This window comes from Malus sylvestris, chromosome 6 (genome assembly GCF_916048215.2).
Source record: "Malus sylvestris chromosome 6, drMalSylv7.2, whole genome shotgun sequence".
Lineage (NCBI taxonomy): Eukaryota > Viridiplantae > Streptophyta > Magnoliopsida > Rosales > Rosaceae > Malus > Malus sylvestris.
Genome location: NC_062265.1, coordinates 34,092,824 through 34,111,688, shown reverse-complemented (window position 1 = coordinate 34,111,688; position 18,865 = coordinate 34,092,824). Strand labels below are relative to the sequence as shown.

General features: G+C 36.0%; 2 protein-coding genes and 1 pseudogene across 2 annotated transcripts; all 3 read left to right on the top strand.

The window, feature by feature from the left end:
• Nucleotides 1-6,245: 6,245 nt before the first annotated feature.
• On the top strand, nt 6,246-8,149 carry LOC126627436 (nudix hydrolase 18, mitochondrial-like). Its single transcript, XM_050296971.1, has 5 exons — nt 6,246-6,758; nt 7,053-7,158; nt 7,273-7,356; nt 7,472-7,600; nt 7,704-8,149. Exons 1-5 carry the CDS (start codon nt 6,577-6,579, stop codon nt 7,827-7,829), a joined length of 627 nt encoding a protein of 208 aa, XP_050152928.1. The 5' UTR covers nt 6,246-6,576; the 3' UTR covers nt 7,830-8,149.
• Nucleotides 8,150-9,507: 1,358 nt separating this feature from the next.
• LOC126627486 (uncharacterized) lies at nt 9,508-13,265 on the top strand (annotated as a pseudogene).
• Nucleotides 13,266-13,600: 335 nt separating this feature from the next.
• On the top strand, nt 13,601-15,293 carry LOC126627485 (60S ribosomal protein L44). The gene is made up of 4 exons (XM_050297051.1): nt 13,601-13,754; nt 14,570-14,749; nt 14,902-14,976; nt 15,069-15,293. The coding sequence occupies exons 1-4, from the start codon at nt 13,752-13,754 to the stop codon at nt 15,126-15,128; spliced, it is 318 nt and encodes a 105-aa protein (XP_050153008.1). The 5' UTR covers nt 13,601-13,751; the 3' UTR covers nt 15,129-15,293.
• The last annotated feature ends 3,572 nt before the right edge of the window (nt 15,294-18,865 follow it).

Genomic DNA, 18,865 nt, shown 5'->3' with positions numbered 1-18,865 from the left:
TAAAACTAAAAAGAAAATACTACAAATGAATTTTTAGGGTACAGATAAAAAATTAAAAAATTATGAGTACAAATGAATTTTTTTTAAATATAGGTGCTAAAAGAAATTAATACATGGGTACAAAATAAAACTAAAAAGAAAATACTACAAATTTTAAAAAAATGTTGCAAATTAAAAGTGGGTACAAACTAAAAATATAAATATATGATACAAAGTTTAGGCATAAAACATAAATATACCATATGTAATTTTTCTATCATTGATCAAATATACAATGCGCGTGATGGTATACACATGGGTACAAACACAAATAAAATTTTAAAAAATTGGGCACAAAAAGAAACTAATATATGGGTACAAATTAAAAATGAAAAGAAAATTGGTACTAATTAAAAAATATTTGCAAATTAAAAATAGGTACAAACTAAAAATAAAAATATATGATAAAAAATTTAGCCATAAATATAAATATACTAATTGTAACATTTTTAACACTAAATGATTATATTTAAAAATAAAAATATTTTATTATTCAAATAATTAATGATGTTATTAATACCCAAGGACCTTGATCAAAAATTGAAAATGAATAGTATTTTAATCAATGGAGTAACAAAAAGAAGGATGAGAACCTAATTTTCCCTTTTTTATTTGTAAGTAAGAGATTTTCAGTTCGATTTTCATCAAAAACGAATTTGAACTACATAAAATTTTATTTTTCAGCGAAAGCTACATGTAGCCCAAGTAGGCGAATAAGTATTTTTCTTTATGTAAGCGAATAAGTATTCTTCTTGAAAATAGGTAGAGAGCAAATTTTAGGCTCAATCAAAAGACTTGACGTGAAGAAATAATTGTTGAAATGTTAGGTCAGCCGACCTCAAATAAACAACGACTGAAGCTTACCTAATTTCCTTCGGGAATTTTAACAAAAAAAATTTAGTACTGTTTATTTTAACGAAAAATCATATTTTTATACTAAAAGGTCAATCCTGATACTATTCACTTTATCATTTATTTTGTCATTTTCGTTAAAACTCAGTTTTCAACTCATTTTCATTAATTTTCTTTTTCCTCCAATGTCATTTTGAATCCTTAAATACCATCTGACTTTATATGGCTATTGGCCAACTTCCATATATTTATCGTTGAATCTATACAAAAACCTCCCATTAAAACTGTTTCTCTAATTTGTAAATGGGGAATGAAAGGGAACACAATTGAAAAGGAAGGAATTAATTTTTTTTTTCCTTTGGTGACGTGACGATGAGGAAAAGGTTTTGTGAAAACTTATGACTCGTTTATTTAACAAGGATGAGATAGATAATAAATTGGGCTATTTAGGAATAGAAAAAAACAAGAAAAGGGAATAAGATCAACTGCTCTCTCTACTCTAGTTAATCTGATTCTTGATTTTCATGAAAATCATATGTGTTGGTAAATATAAAAACATGTGGGAATTGAAATGGTTCCAAAACCTATATGATAGTAAATGAAGAGAACTAAAGTATCATATTGTTTTATTAAACCTACTATTGGAGAAAATTTAACAAACCCACATTTGCATGAAATATTATTATATAGTGTTTGGAAGTGTTTTTAAAATGACTGAAAGTGTTTTTTGATGAAAGTGATTTTGAAACTAATCCTTAATAGAAATGAGTGAACTATGAAAATCAATTAAAGTGTTTTTTGCAAGAAACACATAACTGGTACTTCTTCTAAAATGTGTTTCAAGTGTTTTTGATATCCTAAAAACCTTTTTACCAAAAAACGTTTTTAATCATTTTAAATACTTTCAAACGAGCTCTTGATTAAGAATTCTAACAAACACAAACAGAGATTGGGTGGACATGCGATAAGTTAACTTGAGCACTGAGTGATGACTTGTTCTCATTTGGTGGGTTTAGAGTGATCCCACTCTAATTAGGGCTGGACCTCTTGCCAATTAAACATTGTAATCCATTGGGCTAAAACACCTAATGAGGAAAACAACGCATGAATAATTTAATTAGTTCTCCTTCTTGAACCACAAAGTCATACTCTGGACCAATGGGCTTAACTCATATCATCACAGAAAATGGAAAGGCCGAGAACGTAAAGGGCAAAAATGACAATTGCACTAGGTGCTTCGACAATCTATAAAGAAGGAAACAGCTGTAAAGGTATAAAAAATCAGGTTCAAATCAATGGTCAAGATGCTGCCACTTGTCAAATTAGGTGATAAGTTGTTAAGTTTGTTATAATTGAGTTTACTTAACGTGTACGAAACTAGTATAAACAGAAACTCATGTAATGATTCAGACAGTTAGTGAATGAAATATACAGAAATAATTGTTCTCTACTTCTTCTTTCTGTGCTTTCTCTTTTCTGCAAATCTCTGCTTCTCCTTCTTCTACAACCTCCATTGTCAAGCTCAAGGTTCATCATTCTCACAAGAGCAAGTATCAAACACCACCAACGTGGTATGAATCAAAGAGTTCGATGCTTTAGTTGGCAAAGAATGTTTTAAGATTTCAAATTTATATTGTTTAGGATAATAAATAACGACTACGCAAAAAATGAAATGTCACATTCTTTTATAAAGGCGTATAGTTGGGATAAGTTATTTTCTTTGGTCGATTTAGGATTTGAATTCATAGTTGTGTTGCTGACACGTGTCCTGGAGCAAGTGGGTTCCTAGTTGGAGGAATAGAGAGTTTTCATTGGTTACGAGGTTAGCCGGAAGAAGTTGACTCCGAAGTTGTGACTCAACAATCTTGCCTCGAGAGATGGTGGTAGTTTAGAGATCAGTCAGAACAATATGATTTGATACGGGATTATAATCTAAAGTCGCCCTCTTGACATGAGATAATCATATTAAGAAATAGTTACTTTTGTGGTGAACAAAGGCATGACAATCGCACAAGCAAAAGCCAAGGGCCTATCCCTTGTGCGTTGTGGCCCTTGCGTAGGACAGCATGTTGGAGAAAGGCTACTGATTCTACAAGACACACCAAGAGATAATGACACCAAGACACGATGGAAACTTGGACACACCTGCCTATAAAAACTCTCTTTGAAAAAGTTGCATTCCCTATCTTTTTCCAGAAATTGCTGCGTGACTATCTTTTTTAGTCTTCTTCTTCCTTGTCAACCCATGCTAGTAAACTATCACAACTTTTTGATGTAATTCTCATATTATTATTCTTTATGTTGGTATAATTTTGACATTATCATTGCTGGTGATTTGAAATCACAACCTCCTCATCGATTCATGAACCACATAAATTTCTATTAGTCTTCATTTTCCATTTCTCGGAAGATGCATGCTATCTAGTTAGCCTAGCTATGATATCTTTCACGCCTTTCTTTCTGGAGAAAAGTAGGGTTTTCCTGGCCTGATATATCCCTCCTATACTCTAAATGATCTCACCATGTGTATATAGATATTCTAATTATTTGATTACTTGATGACTAAAGCACAAGTTAGGAATCTAATCAATAACCGGATAGAAAATATTAATTGTCCCTTTTAGCTAAAGCCCTATGAATCCTTGCTAGTGCACACAAATGGCATCACTAGCCAGTGGACCATTGCAAGTTGTGCGATCCCTCTAGCTAGCTCCTCAACATATCATAAGCGAGATGGCAGACAAAGGTATGAGTAGATTAAGTAATCTTGTTGGTGAGAAGATAGTCGGTAGGATTGATTTATTACTAGGCTTATGAGTCTTCTCATTAACTAATTATCTTTTAACCAACAAAACTATAGTCTAATGATACTTCTACCCACCACCTCACTTCTGATAGAAATATCAATAGACTATAGTTTACTAAGCGAACTCTTATAAAATGACGTAGTCGGTGCATCCTATCGCAAGTTTTTCCTCTTAGTTGATGTACACTTAAAAACGTACAAATCGTTTATCTATAAAGAGATTATTAACTTATATGTTAGTCCCATAAAAGCATGACCGACCAAAAGATTTATAAAAAAATAAAAATAAAATTGAGAAAGTGAGACTCGATACCAAATGAAAAGGACGATGTTCAGTATTTTTGACGATTAGGGTTAACCAAGAATTTGCGTTGATTTTTAGATATTCAACAAAAGCAAAAGGACCAAGTTAATGTATAAACTTGGTTTCAAACATATTCACATATTAATCACTTGCGTATAGTTCTAGTTTGACTCCCAACGTTTGTCATCGGGTGAGTGAGGAGTTGCCTTGTTGTCTATTGGCATGTTTTGCAGATACAAATTGTACTGGCCGGTTGGTTAACAGCTTAATTAAGCACTTTGAAAGTTGAAAGATTAAATCAACATTATACAACTATAGTAACTTCTTGTGCGTGTGTTCAAAGTTCAAACTACTGAAATTGCAGGACATATTTTTTGAATATTTATCCACCCTTTCAACGTGCTTGAAAACGTACGTTCAGACTGAGTAATTTACTACTAATTTCCGTCGAGGCTTCGAGATCAAATCGATCACGTTGCATGCAGAGATTCTTAGCATGCTCGATCTGATAATTAGATTGTTTGCAGATGGATTTCAACATGAGGCCTCTGGCGATTCAAAAACAATAATATTTGTTTAGCAATATTAAAATAAATTGTAGCGTGCAACTTAAAAAATAATTGGTAAATAAATGATATATGTACATAAAACCTCATATACATATAATGAGACGCACACCCTTAGATCAAACGATTCAAGGCCTTCATATTTTCAACACTCTTTCTCATAGTTGGCAGATCAAAGACAAAAACATCGTGTATATAAATAAATTATCCGCTTTGTACTGTATTCAACTTAAGACATCCAACCTAAAATTAAATAATAATCATGTATTAACAAACTGAAGGTCACTTTCCTTCCCTTCAAGTTTCAACCACCAATAGCAAATTATTAATATACAAATACCAACTTGATACAAGAGAAATACCTTTCACTATAACCTAACCCTAACCCTAAGAAGGGGCAGCGACAGTGACTTTCTTAAAAATTAGGGCAAAAATATCAGTGCCGAGTGCTGGACTGCACTCCACTGCACTGTACTGCTTCAGTCATCAGTCCTTTCTTTTGAAACCGTGTAAGGTCGTGTTTCATGGTCAGCCCCACATTTTTTTAACTTTATAAAACCAACTGCGACTGAACTGTTGTGTAAAACGCGTCACGTACACCTTCGTAGATAATCCAAAGCCTTCCTCCTTTCTCCTTCACACGCCCAACATTCTTTGTTCTAATCTACAATCATGCAATTTTTAAATTCCTCAGAAATCAAGAGTTGAAAAATCTTCCTACTCTCGCTTTGGCGCGTTGACAATTGCTGAATATAATATAAAGCTTTGATGTGCTAGTGTAAGAGCATCCTCACTCGATCACCAACTCTCGCTTTGGCGCGTTGACAATCGCTGAATAGTTAGGCGGACCAGGATCCTCTCCTGATGAGGATCCTCCTCATCAATTGGTGTGAGCCGTTGGATGAAAATTCAACGGCTACAAACAGGGGTCCCTTTAAAATTATAATAATTGTAACCGTTGAATTTTCATCCAACGGTCCACATTCCTTGATAAGGAGGATCCTCATCCTTAGCTCAGAAGAGGATCGTGGTCCTAGTTAGGCAAATGCATACATGTGTTTTCGACATGCATCACCGTCACTTTGGTTCCACTATTGTTTGGAGAGTTGGTCGCAAAATAAGACGATGTGTGAATACAACTTGATTAAATTATTTGAAAATACAGTGAAATATATGTTTCAAAAATAAAAAACAAGAAATTTTTTTTTTGTCAACATTGAGAAATAACAAAATAAAAACGACCCAATAGACTTATCATTTTATTATCATAAGGAACGAACGTTACATATTAATTTTAATTTTTCAAATTAATGAAAACAAATAAAATTAAGAGCTTTTATAGTAAAGTTTTTTTTTTTTTTTTTTTTGATATTGGTGGTTTGGTTATTTTGCTTTTTACTATATCTTTACCATCCCCAATTGGAATTACTTCTCCAATTAACCAAACAAATTACAAAAACCGAAAACAGAAGAAACAAGAGATTTACCAAAAAGGATAAAGAAGCTTACCAAGTTACAATAAATATAGCAACATAGGATTCCATCTCTAAATATCACTCGCAAAGGTCAATTTCTTTGTCAACCGCCACCACCACATGCGCGTCCGTTGTCGTTTCGAGACGAACAAGCCGTGGCCTTTATTTCCAGAAGCCCTTATATATATATGTATATCTCCAACAAACAAAAGCAGAACGCAGAGGTACTTCTTTCTTATCCTCAAGTGTTCATCACTCACTCAGATTCTCCAAATTCCATCACAAAAGCGCTTTTGAACTGAAACTCTCAAACCCCCCCCCCCCCCTCTCTCTCTCTTCTTCTCTCTGCTCACACAATTAAAGCCAATCTTTTTTTAGAATTTCAGTTTCCAAATTTAACCAATTTGGTTTTGTTTTTATTTATATCCCTCTAAAATTGGTGGGTTCTATTTCTTTTGAAGAAAAGAAATATTCCAAGTATTTCTTATTCTTTTCCTTTCAATCTACACGTAGAGAAAGTTGCAGAAGTAATCGATGGGTCTCTTTCTCTCAAAAAGTATTGTGAATTACATTTGCAATTCTTCTAATTCTCCCGTTTTCTCCAAGAAAAATGGTGGAGAATTCATCCCCATGCAAATTGAGAACATGGTTTCTTTAGTTTCCCGGACCGGAAGACAATTCCAGCGCTATGAAAAAGGTTGCCGCCAAGTTGTAGGGTATGCTTCATATCTCTGTTGTGGTTTTCTTCAAATTTACATCTTTGGTTTCGGACCTATTTCAAAATTCTTCAATCTTAGAGCCTTGAAACTTAGAAAATCTCAATTGGGTTTTTGATAAATGAATGAAAGTTGTGGTCTTTGTGATCAAATGCTTGAATTTAAGAAAATCTCAACTGGGATTTTGGTGAAGTTGCGGTCTTTAAGATTAGATGAATGAATTATTGCTGTCATATGTGGGGTTTTGTATGTTTGTAATCTAATTTTTGTTGTGTTGATTTGGGAATTCTGCAGATGCATACCATACAGATACCGGAAAACCGAAAAAACTTCATCTGATGAGGAATTGGAAGTTCTTGTGATTAGTTCACAGAAGGGGAAAGGAATGTTGTTCCCAAAGGTACTACTTTTGTCCCATTTTACCACAGAAACTAGAAAGCATTTGTTTTTGTTTGTTGGTTTCTTTTTTCGATTGTCATTAACGTTTATGCATTCACAATGTGATTGATTACAGGGAGGTTGGGAAATGGATGAGTCGATTGAAGAGGCGGCAAAAAGAGAGACGCTAGAGGAAGCCGGTGTGATTGGCCATCTTGAAGTAAGTATCTGCAAAATACCAATAAAGCAATCCTGTTCTGTAGTAGTTTAGTTTAATTTCATTGAGTTGAATTGAATCCATTTACTCATCGACTGTTCGGATGATGTACTTGCAGACTAGATTGGGAATGTGGCGTTACAAGAGCAAAAGCCAGGGCGCATTTCATGAGGGGTACATGTTCCCTTTGCTTGTCCAGCAGCAGTTGGAACTTTGGCCCGAGAAAAGTTCCCGCAAGCGTGAATGGGTACGTGGAATTGCGATACATTTTGCTTGATTGTATGCTCTCCTAAATTTTGTTAAGTTTTATTAGTAGTTCTAAATTTTGGAATGCATTTCGTATTCTGCAGATGACAGTCGCTGAAGCGAGAGAAGCATGTCAAAATTGGTGGATGAAGGAAGCTTTGGAGAAATTAGTTTGTCGACAAATGCAGCCCCAACCGAAAGGAGAGGAAGAAGATACAACTTGTACATAGACACACAGTCTTAGCTTTGGTGTTTTTTCTTTTCAAATTTTGGCGGACCGCAGCGGTGTACGTAGGGAGGAAGAAGTAGTTTTCCGAAATAAGAGCTCGCATTAGGAAAGAGGACGTCGGATGCCTTCGCTGAATCGCAGTTGTGGGCATCTCTACATATTGTGTTCCTCCGACTGTTTCTTCTCGACTTAAGTAGTCACCCAAACGGGGACTGATTGCAATACTGTACAATGTAGTTGAAGAAGAACATGTAGAAACAGAACATCATGTAGATTTACACATTCCATTCTTTCAATTCAATTGATCTTAATTCTTTTCAATGTGAACTTGAGAATTCGCCGATATTATTTCTTTGATGAATTTGTGTTACTGATTCCATGACGATTCTTCAAACCATCCCTTGGTGTTGCGGCCAGGGTATTTCCGAACTGAGTGAATATACGTAGGGAAATGATTTCCGCATACCTTTGTTTATTTTTGTTACGGAAATCACTTGTTTACGCTTTAATCAAAGAATGAAAATTGATGGCATTGCATTTGTCACCATGAAAATTATAATGGTAGGGAAAATGGTGGTGATGGGCAATATTTGGTGAGCAAGAGAACTAGAGAAGTGAATAAGTGATACGGTTTGTTGTAAACACAAAGCAATTAAAGTTGACCACAAATGAATTTTGATGACGTATTAATCTTGTCGTTCACACATGTAACATACGAGCTAGTAACACTATGCAGGAGCTATACTAGGGTAGTCCAACCGAAAAGAAATCCTCCCTTGGCACGAATGCAGTTCAATACCATCACCCCCAAAAATGAAAAATAATGAGAAGGGTTTTGATCACAAATGATACTTAATGTATTGTGAAGTCATCAGTTTGGTCATTGATATTTTAAACTCATCAATTTCGTCCTCCATTTATTGGCTTACTCATCAATGTTGCCCTTGCCGTCTAATTTCTTTAAGAATTTCGTTAGCGTGCTGACATGTCATGTATTTGGGTCTTACAAAGTCAATGATATAGTTTGAAACATAAAGAATTAAAATGGTGACTTCACAATACATTAGGAACCATTTGTGATAAAAACTCATAAAAAGAAATATATTAATCAATTAATCAGACAGAGGACAACGCCATAAGCCGAGGAACAAGGATTGCATTGACGTAGGTTGAACAACATGATTGTAAAATCCCGATGTCATGTAAGTTGTTATCTTAACATAGAAATGAATACCAGAAGGTCAATTATCACCTACTATTCTTGGTGCTCCATCAGGGTAAAACGGTCTTTATATACTTTTCATTATTCTCACATTTGCTTCAATCTTGTTTGTCGTATCCGAAAATATTTACCAGTTGGGACCCAAACTTATGTTTCGTTCTCATTTCTGACAGTTTGACAATCTTCTTTCTTCTTCATTGAAATATTTTCAGGAAAACTAATGAAAAATATTTGAAAATTTTAAATTTTAATAATAAAAACAAAATAAAGGATAAAGTGAATATTATCATAATTAATTTTTTAGTATAAAAATAAGATTTTTCGTTAAAATAAACAGTATCAAATTTTTTTTATTAAAGTTCCGAATCCCTTCACCCTAAAACCTCTGCTAAAACCCGACACCTCCCAATTCCATAACCCATCTCCACCGTCCATTTTCAATCTCAAAAAACGAAGTATGCCCGTGACCCAAAGCACCTGCACCTCCAATTTCCCGCCAAATCCCAACTCTGCGGTTCCACTTCCGCCCTATTCTTTGAGCTGCTCCGCCCTCAGCTCCGCCGCTTCTACATTCTTCACCAGAAGTAAAAACCCGATCTTCAAACCCAATTCAGCTCCTTTCCGCCGCGCCAAGCCCAAGCGCGGCGCTCGGTTAATCGCCAGTGCCGCGGCAACCGATTACTATAAGACCCTTAACGTCACCAGAACTGCCACGCTGCAGGAGATCAAGTCCGCTACAGAAAGCTCGCCCAAAAGGTTAGCTACTTCTTTCTGTTGTTTATTTTCCAATGCGTGTTATTTGCATACAAATTGAAGCAGAAGAAAAGATTTTTCAGAAATTTGTAAGTTGGATGCATTGAAAGTTGAAACCCAATTTAGCACTGTAAGCAAAGCTACTTGATATGTTCGAATGAGTGGCGATTAGCGAAAGATTTAGTTTTTTCATCCGGAAGGCGGTGATTTTGATGTCAATTGTGTTGCAATTAGCCATGATACTCATATATAGATGATATAATCTAATTACATTTTGTGTCGGATGGAAATTTGATATCGGAAATGGTGGAACTTGGAACAGTATCATCCGCACAAGGGCGGTGGAGCTGAGGACAAGTTCAAAGAGATTAGTGCTGCGTATGAGGTATTACGATTTATGATTTCTAGTTTTTCTTCTTCAGTGATGCTGCATTGTCATTTTTCTCTTCATTTTCGCATTTCTGTTTTTCTTTTGGCATCAGTTTTCAGTAAAAGATGGGATTTTTTCTCATTCATTTTATCGTCATGTATTGATTTGACTCTTGTTTTCTGAACCTCCAGAGTGTATTGCATATGATGCATCCATGCTCCGTTTTTCATTCATCATTTTTGTAGGTCCTATCAGATGGCGGGAAAAGGTCTTTGTACTGGTTTGATATTGAGTTGCTTTTATAAAAAGTGGGTATCAAAAAAAGCTGAGCTCAAAAAAGTGTTTGGTAAACACTTAAAAACAACTTATTTTCACAATTTTGGGTGAAAAAAAAAACTGAACATGTGAGGCAGTAAAAATGAGTTTATTCTCACAACATAGTAGAAACAGTTTTTTTTCAAAGCACAGCAATACCAAACCAGTTATATGATCACTTTGGTGAAGCTGGTTTAGAGGGAGAATATGATTCCTCGACCATGGGTTCATCAGGGGTAAGATCTTCCTGGTCTTCTCAGTAATATAGACATGGGAAAGTGCATTTTTCTTAGTAATTTTTGGTTTCTTTCCTAGGGAAGTAGATGACCGGTTTAACTGCATGCTAATGAATCACCAAAATTCTGTAGGTGGATCCTTTTGACGTTTTTGATACGTTCTTTGGAGGGTCAGATGGGATTTTTGGTGGAAGGGGTGAATCAGGAGGCATGAACTTCAATTTCAGCAGTAGGGGAAACCAGCGTCTTGACATTCGGTAACCGTGTAGTTTCACTGTTACAGTTGAATGATCTTCCTCATCTGTTTTGAAGGCACATAAATTATGTTTTCTAGGCTTTTCTTTTAACTTTCATGTTGCAGGTGCGATCTGTGTTTGAGCTTTGAAGAATCCATTTTCTGGGTACAGAGAGAAATTGAAGTTTCTTGTGTTGAGACATGTGATGACTGCGGTGGAACAGGTGCTAAATCTGATACAACAACAACAACAACAAAGCCTTTTCCCACTAAGTGGGGTCGGCTAAGGTGCTAAATCTGATAAAGGAATAAAATCATGTACTGGTTGTGGAGGAAGAGGAGGGGTGATGAAAACTCAGAAAACACCATTTGGAACGATATCGCAGGTAAAGAGACCTGCTTATAACATTAAAAATCATCAAAACTGCATTACCTCATAATGCAGACACCATAGAAGTCTTCCTATAATTTTTTCAAGACCACACTCTAAGAGATATGCTTCACAGATGATATTTAATGATTAATAGGTATCAACCTGTTCAAAATGTGGTGGTGATGGTATAATAATCACTGATCCTTGCCAAAGATGCAGTGGTGATGGACAAGTGCAGTAAAAAAGAACTATGAACGTGATCATCCCAGCTGGTGTTAACGATGGATCCACAATGCAAATTCAAGAAGAGGGGAAGTTTGATAAGAAAAGGTTTATGCACAATTTAAATTTACGTGTGCGTTAAATCTGTTTTCCTCATTTAGTCTAGTTGTTGATGCCTGTTCTTTGTTAATTCAATATGTTTGAAAACATACAACCTCTATGACAGAAACAAATTCCAATAAATACCAACGTTTTCTGATCTACCCATGGCGTGCACTTTTATGTTCTAGTGCTGATTTGTTTGGCGTTTGACCATCTATGGTAACAATGAGATGCACTTTTATGTTATACTTAATAGAATTGGCGCGATTTGTTTGTACTTTTCAAGACTCTCGCTGTATGAGACTTGATAGTAAGGCATGCCCTGCACTAATATCTTTATCATCTGCACTATGGCAGGGGTAAAGCTGGTGATGTCTACATAGTGCGGTCTCGATCTGTACTCAAAAATCAATACTGATTATACCGAGGCCATTTTAGGGACCGTCATAAAGGTAATCCTACCATTATCACTTAGTGAAGGTCTAGAAATATCAATGTTCTTTTATTTGGTATAAGTCGTATGACATAGAAATTGTGATATAACTTCAGGTTGAAACTGTTGAAGGTTTGAAAGAGCTGCAGATTCCTTCGGGAATTCAACCTGGAGAGACAGTGAAGTTGCAGCGCATGGGGGTTCCAGACATCAACAGACCTTCTGCTCGAGGAGATCATCACTTTACTGTCAATGTTCTGATCCCAAAGATAATCCGGTTGGAATCCTTAAACTATGTTATGCTTCCTTCTTTCCTCTAGTTTAAACTTATTAGTTGAACTTGGCATCCAGCTTGATATCTCAATACCTTCCGTTCTGTTCTTCGTTGGAATTTATTGTAACTTTAATGACAGTGATAAGGAACGTGCCCTTGTCGAAGAACTGGCTTCACTTAAGTCATCTAGAGAAGGCCATTCAGCTGCTCCCAAAGGCACTGGTATAGTTTTCGGGACTCTTATAAACCACTATCTAAGTTGAAACACCATAGTAGGTTTAAATTATGACTAGGAAAAATTCGTGCTTATTTCAGGGATACGAGATGGGAACTTTGGCAAGCATAGAACCAGTGCTTCAAACCAGGCCACTAAACGTTCTGTATCCTTGTGGGAATCGATAAAGGGCGTATTGGGGTATGCCTCAGTCGCGGTTCGTTTCTACTGTTCTGACTTTCAGTCTTAAACATGCCCTTACGTTCATTTGAAAGAGAAAACGTTCCTCGATCCTTGAACTCATCTTGCATACGCACGAGCCTTTCTTAACCATTTGCCCATTTCGCAGGAAGAGGCAGTCGGGAGAGGGATTTGCATCACTCAGCGTGGACAGGCCACCATTGTCACGGGGTTCATTCAAGCCAAATCCGTCGTATATGGCATCAGTTTTTACTGTTTTAGTTGTAATGTGTATTTGTACCGTGATTGGAAAGGCCGATAACCTCACTTTGTTACAGCAAAAGGATGGTTCTCCTCGTACTCGTAGAACAAAAAAGAACAACGTTGATAGAAATACAAAGTCTTAAAAGTTGCTAACTATGATGTAGTTTTTACCTACAACATTGTACATTGGATTTTAGGAAATCCTAAGTCCCTCCTCTGTCGTCCAAATGTATTTCAGTCTTGATTGTCGAGAAATTTTTTGAATATTATCTAGTTTTTACGAGGAGAGTGATTCGAGCTCGGAATACAAAGAGACTACACGCTAATCAACTCTAGTTTTTGTGATGTACATAATAGTGGAGAAATGATAAACACTCTTTTCGCCTTTCAGATTCTTGTCTGATCATGTCTTTTGTTTTTGTTCGAATAAAGAATGGTATATGAAAAGCTAAAAAATATGTATAAATTTTTATTTTTATTTTTATTTTTATTATTTATAATTATTTAAATGAAATAGTAATACTACATGACGGTGTTCCAGAAAAAATTACTCAAAATAGTGGGCAGGGTGGCTGATCCAGATGGACCTCGACCCGAGCCCAAGTTGAATCGACAAAACCCCTAAAAGGCGACCCATGAAATACCTACCGCAAGTGCTTCTTCTAGGGTTTAGCCGAGAGCCCGTTTCTGCTCTACCGCTCAGTCATCTCCTTACGAACCCGCCGTCGCCATGGTACCTCTCTCTCTCTCTCTAAATCTCAACAATATTAATCATATATTTACTGCTTCTGCGTTTGATTTTCCAATCTAAATCTGTTAATATTTAGTGGTTATGCGATGATTGCTACTGTTCTTTGCTTTAATTTTGTGGGTTAAACTTGGGATTTATGTTAAGATTATACCCTGATTGTATGATGGATGCCATATTTAAATCATTGAAAAATTAGCATAAACTTGTTTTAGTTTAGCTCAGAAGAAAACTGTAACAATTGATGCTTGAATGTGCTTCCTTACTCCTTAGGAGTTGTAGGTGGTTTTCCTGTGGATGACTATTGAGTGCCCGAAATAGAAAATGGGTGTCCGGGATTTCACGGTGGTCCGGTACCCGCTGTGGAACCGGAGCACCTCTGCTTTGGCTCGTGATCGAGTACTCAATAAGTATGAAGATAACCATTTGCTATTTTAGGTGCCCAACCGCCAATGTCACCTCCATTAGTCACACCTTAGTTTACGGATGCCTCTTAGACTTCAAAGTTACGTATCTGACAATGAACTGTGCGAAGTGTTCGCTTGTATTTAGGATGATTTTGTTAAGTGTGTTCTGGTTCTTGAATATGGTTATTAGATTGTTGTGTCGAAGTTATTGTTTATCTGCACACGTTGTGTAAAACCGTTATTTTGTGATTATCTTGGTGTTGGTTAGTAATTTCTTATGCTGCGTCTTGTAATTGGGTTTTTGTTTATTCAGATTGCATAATCCCTGTTGTAGTTTGTGTTTCTGTGTGATTTGTTTGATAATGGATCATTTCAAATGTGGTAATGTTGTAGGTGAACGTTCCGAAAACAAAGAAGACCTACTGCAAGAGCAAGGAGTGCAAAAAGCACACCTTGCACAAGGTTACCCAATACAAGAAAGGAAAGGATAGCCTCGCTGCTCAGGGAAAGAGGCGTTATGATCGTAAGCAGTCAGGTTATGGAGGTCAGACCAAACCAGTGTTCCACAAGAAGGTAAAGATTGAGTTCTCGCCCCCTTTTCATACGGGGAATGTATAAAGAATAATTGAAAACCAAATGTCTAGATATTTCTATTTCCGCAGATTGTTTTCTCTGTTCTTATTGTTTGTTTTTTCAATAATGATCACGTTTAACTTTATAATCAGGCAAAAACGACCAAGAAGATTGTTCTGAGGCTCCAATGCCAGGGTTGCAAGCATGTGTCCCAGCACCCGATCAAGGTTAGTGTATTCTGTGTGCAATTTGCTTGTTTTTGTGTATAACCGTGTTTTTTTTTTTGCTAATGGTTGATTGTTGTCACTGATTTCTGCAGAGGTGCAAGCATTTCGAGATTGGTGGAGACAAGAAGGGGAAGGGAACCTCTCTTTTCTAAATTTACTGCTTCTGATAGATATTGTGTTACTTTTCTATCTTGTTGGAGCTTTAAAGCAAATATCGTGGCTTTAACCGTCCCTATTATTAGTTTTCTGTTAAACTGCAGATTGTTCTTGACGATCTTTTTCCGACTTTGAATTGATATTAGAGTTTCTGTTTTAAATCGATATGGCATTTTGATATTTTCGTTCATTTCGTTATCATGGGATGTCTGGCTGCATCCTTGTCTTTGATGTTGGACAACCAGACAAGTTCATGGCATTTTGATCTTCTGTTTTCTTTATGTTTTAGTTTACCATTTCCTGTTTGCGTTCTAGATCGCCACGACTTGAAGCGATTGAACTCAGCAGACAACAATTTTTCCGGCGAGATTTCTCCAGGTTTGAACAGTCTGGTGTTAGCTTTGGTGCTCCACAACAAGAAGCTTTCTAGGTCTATTTTTGAGCTGAAGCTCCCCAAACTCCATGAGTTCAACATATCCAATAATTCAGGTTATCCAATTCCCCAACAGGAACAACTAGTAGTCGGAGGACCCGAATCTTTTCCGATCCAACACACCTCTTAATCCGTACAAAGGTTTATGTTTTTATCATCACGTTGGTAGGGCTTCCTTTTGGGACAGAGATCCTTCCCCGATCTCGCTGTCTAGAGCTTAACAATCAGACAATCTGAACCATTCAAATTAAATTTAACGCTCTTCATTAACTTATTTCAGCGGTCCACATCATAACAAACCAAAGGCTCCGATTTCTCTCTTTCACACAAACTAAGGGTCCTGATTTTCTAGTACGGACAGTAGGGTCCGGGATCCAAATTCTTCCATTTGATATAACGTGCAGGCTAACGTGATTATTTATGCTAATAAAACAACTAAACAAAGGTCTTATGTATCCAGTAGTAAGTTGGCCCACTTGGTAAAGCAAATGCAGACGAATCAGATCTGTGCTTTTGCAAAGGCAGGGCAAATTGTGGTGTGCATCAGATGGGGATAATTTGCTGTATACCAACTAATCACTTCAATGGTGTGATGTCGGATCACGCCATTTGTAGGGAAAATTTTTTAAAGTATGAGAGCTCTTGTATTTTGATGCTATCTGATACGCACAATTATGTAGGTCACTCAAACCACATCATTCATAGAGCAGTTCTCGTAGACCTTCAAGCAGTCAGATTATTGCGAATCATGTGAGAGAGTTGCCCTAATTAGTTAGTCTAACCGAAGTTTCCCAGCAACTGTGCAAACCTTGATTAGAGTGGAAATATGAATTCAACTGTGCTTTGGATATCAAATTTAATTGGTAAGAAATTTGTAGCTAAAGTGATTAAGAGTATTTATTCAAACAGCTGAGATCTTGTGTTCGGTTTTCTCCTTGTAATGTCCATTGTAACAAAAAAGGGAATATAAATCAAGTGGAGATGTGCAGGTGGACAGCCTTGAACATCATAAGCCAGAAAAAGCTAGCTACAAAAGTAAATATGGTATCAGAAAATGTTGTCGATCATTACCAAAATGTGTAGATTGACAGATGCTCTCATGATTTCTCAATTAAATCTAAAAATATTTTGAGGGGTTACCTTTTCTTGTGAATAATAATCTTGAGCTGTCTTTTTTCTCAGTCTTCCTCTTAATACTGTAATTAACACTTTCTTGTGAAAATGTACAATCTAAGTCCTAATTAGTCTTAACTAATTAATTAAGAAAAACATATTTGTTTGTGGAGTGTTGAAATGCAAGTAAAATGGAGCTTTATTTTCTTACAAAGTAATTAACCCTCCTACACATTACTAATATGCTAATACAAGAGTGAGCACTAGCTAGTATTTGAAAATTAACAAGGATACTAATATAATTAAGTAGTAGAAGGGTCAGTTTCACTGAGAGTAAAATGGAGAGTAGGTACCTATAATTTACGGGGGTGTTGGCAATTTTCTCTTTAAACATCTCTTTTTATATTCTTGTTTTTCTTTATGCTCTTTTAATGTTGTTTGATGATTAGAAATTTAGAACTATCCGAGGTAAAGTAGGAGTGATCGCAATAGAAAGTAAGATGAGAGAAAATTGGTTAAGATGGTTTGGACACGTAAACCGAAGACCAATATATGCTCCAGTTCGAAGATGCAATTATGAGACGGAGGCTAAGGGTAAAAGCGGTAATAGAAGATTTAGGAAGACTTGGAAAGAGATTATAAGAGAACATATGGATATATGGAGCTAACGAAAGACTTGGTACAAAACCAAGCGCAGTAGTGTTCTAGGATTCATGCAGCAGATCTCACTTAGTGGATAAAGCTTGGTTATTGTTGTTTTGTATCATTTAGGTCATCCCCTTAAAGAGCAATTCAACAAAAAATAAACCAAAACCATCAATCATTTAACCATTCGATTGTTGTCATAAATAGACGGGTTCAATCATCATACAACATTGCAGGATTTAAAAATGACGTAAAAGAAGAAACTCCAATCGAGATGCTAACATTGTTCATTACATATGAGTCATTTATAGTTAACCATACAAGAAAGTAACGGCAGCTAGCTGTACATATATGACTATACATGTGGCGTAAATTTACATACGTACGTGTATGGACAATGTATTTACCAACTAATCAAACCAAAAGATTGCGGTTTTCTTTGTTTTGGACCAACGGCCTCAACTAATTCAGTAGAATAAATGCACACGTACAGCGCTACGTGCAAGAGATATGCACATATCGATCAATATTATGGCCTCCCAATCAGCTATCAGATTAAAGATAGCAGATAGGAATTTAAGCTGATATCAAATGCCAATGCAGATCTCTCTCTCTCTCTCTCTCTCTCTCTCTCTCTCTCTCTCTCTCTCTCTCTCTCTGTGTCTGCATGTGTGATGACGATGTGTTGGTGTTTTTGTGTTTGTGAGAGAGAGAGAGAGAGACAGGCCGACACGGAAAGCATGCAACATGAATTATGACGAACAGCTACTTAATTTCTGTGTCATTATTCTTGTTTTCCTCTTTTCGGCCGAAATTATATTTCAATTTAGATTATGATTCGGTTTGAGATCTCGGCCCAAACCCTATGTAAGCCGTAGGGTTTAGTTGCAAGGCTAGCAACTTGGCTGTGTTGGCACTCCTCATAATGTTTCATTATTCGATATTTACATGCCTTCAAGAAAAGTGCATCTACGTTTTCTAAGGGCTATCCCGTGTTTTACTGTTATAGAGCGAGACATTTGACAACATATCAAAGACTGAAACACCAATGCAGATGTATATATGCGAGAAGCTTCCTAAGGAGTATTTCAATTTATTGTTATAGAGCGGAATATTCAACAACATATCTAAAACTATGCATCGATACATCAAAAAATATATATATATATATATATATATATATATATATACATATTTTGAAATTAAGAATAGGAACATCGAACTAATGACGGATCAAAAAATCCTCTTGTGCTACAGTGGAGTAAAATCCTCTATAAAAAGCCCATTGTACATATATTTTAACCTAAAACATGTTATTATTTTCTTCTCTCAGTTTCTTGAGTGTCTATACATACGCAGTCCATAGATAAAATAGTGATGACAAGTTAAACTGCATGCATCCTTCTCCCACCGCACCTTCCATAAAAATTGTTTGTTAGACAGGTGATCCTACTCTCCTACTTGAATATGATTTCAACAGCTCCATATCTGCCTAATGATCCAACACAAAAAAATTTAAACAAATAAAAAGACCCACCAATT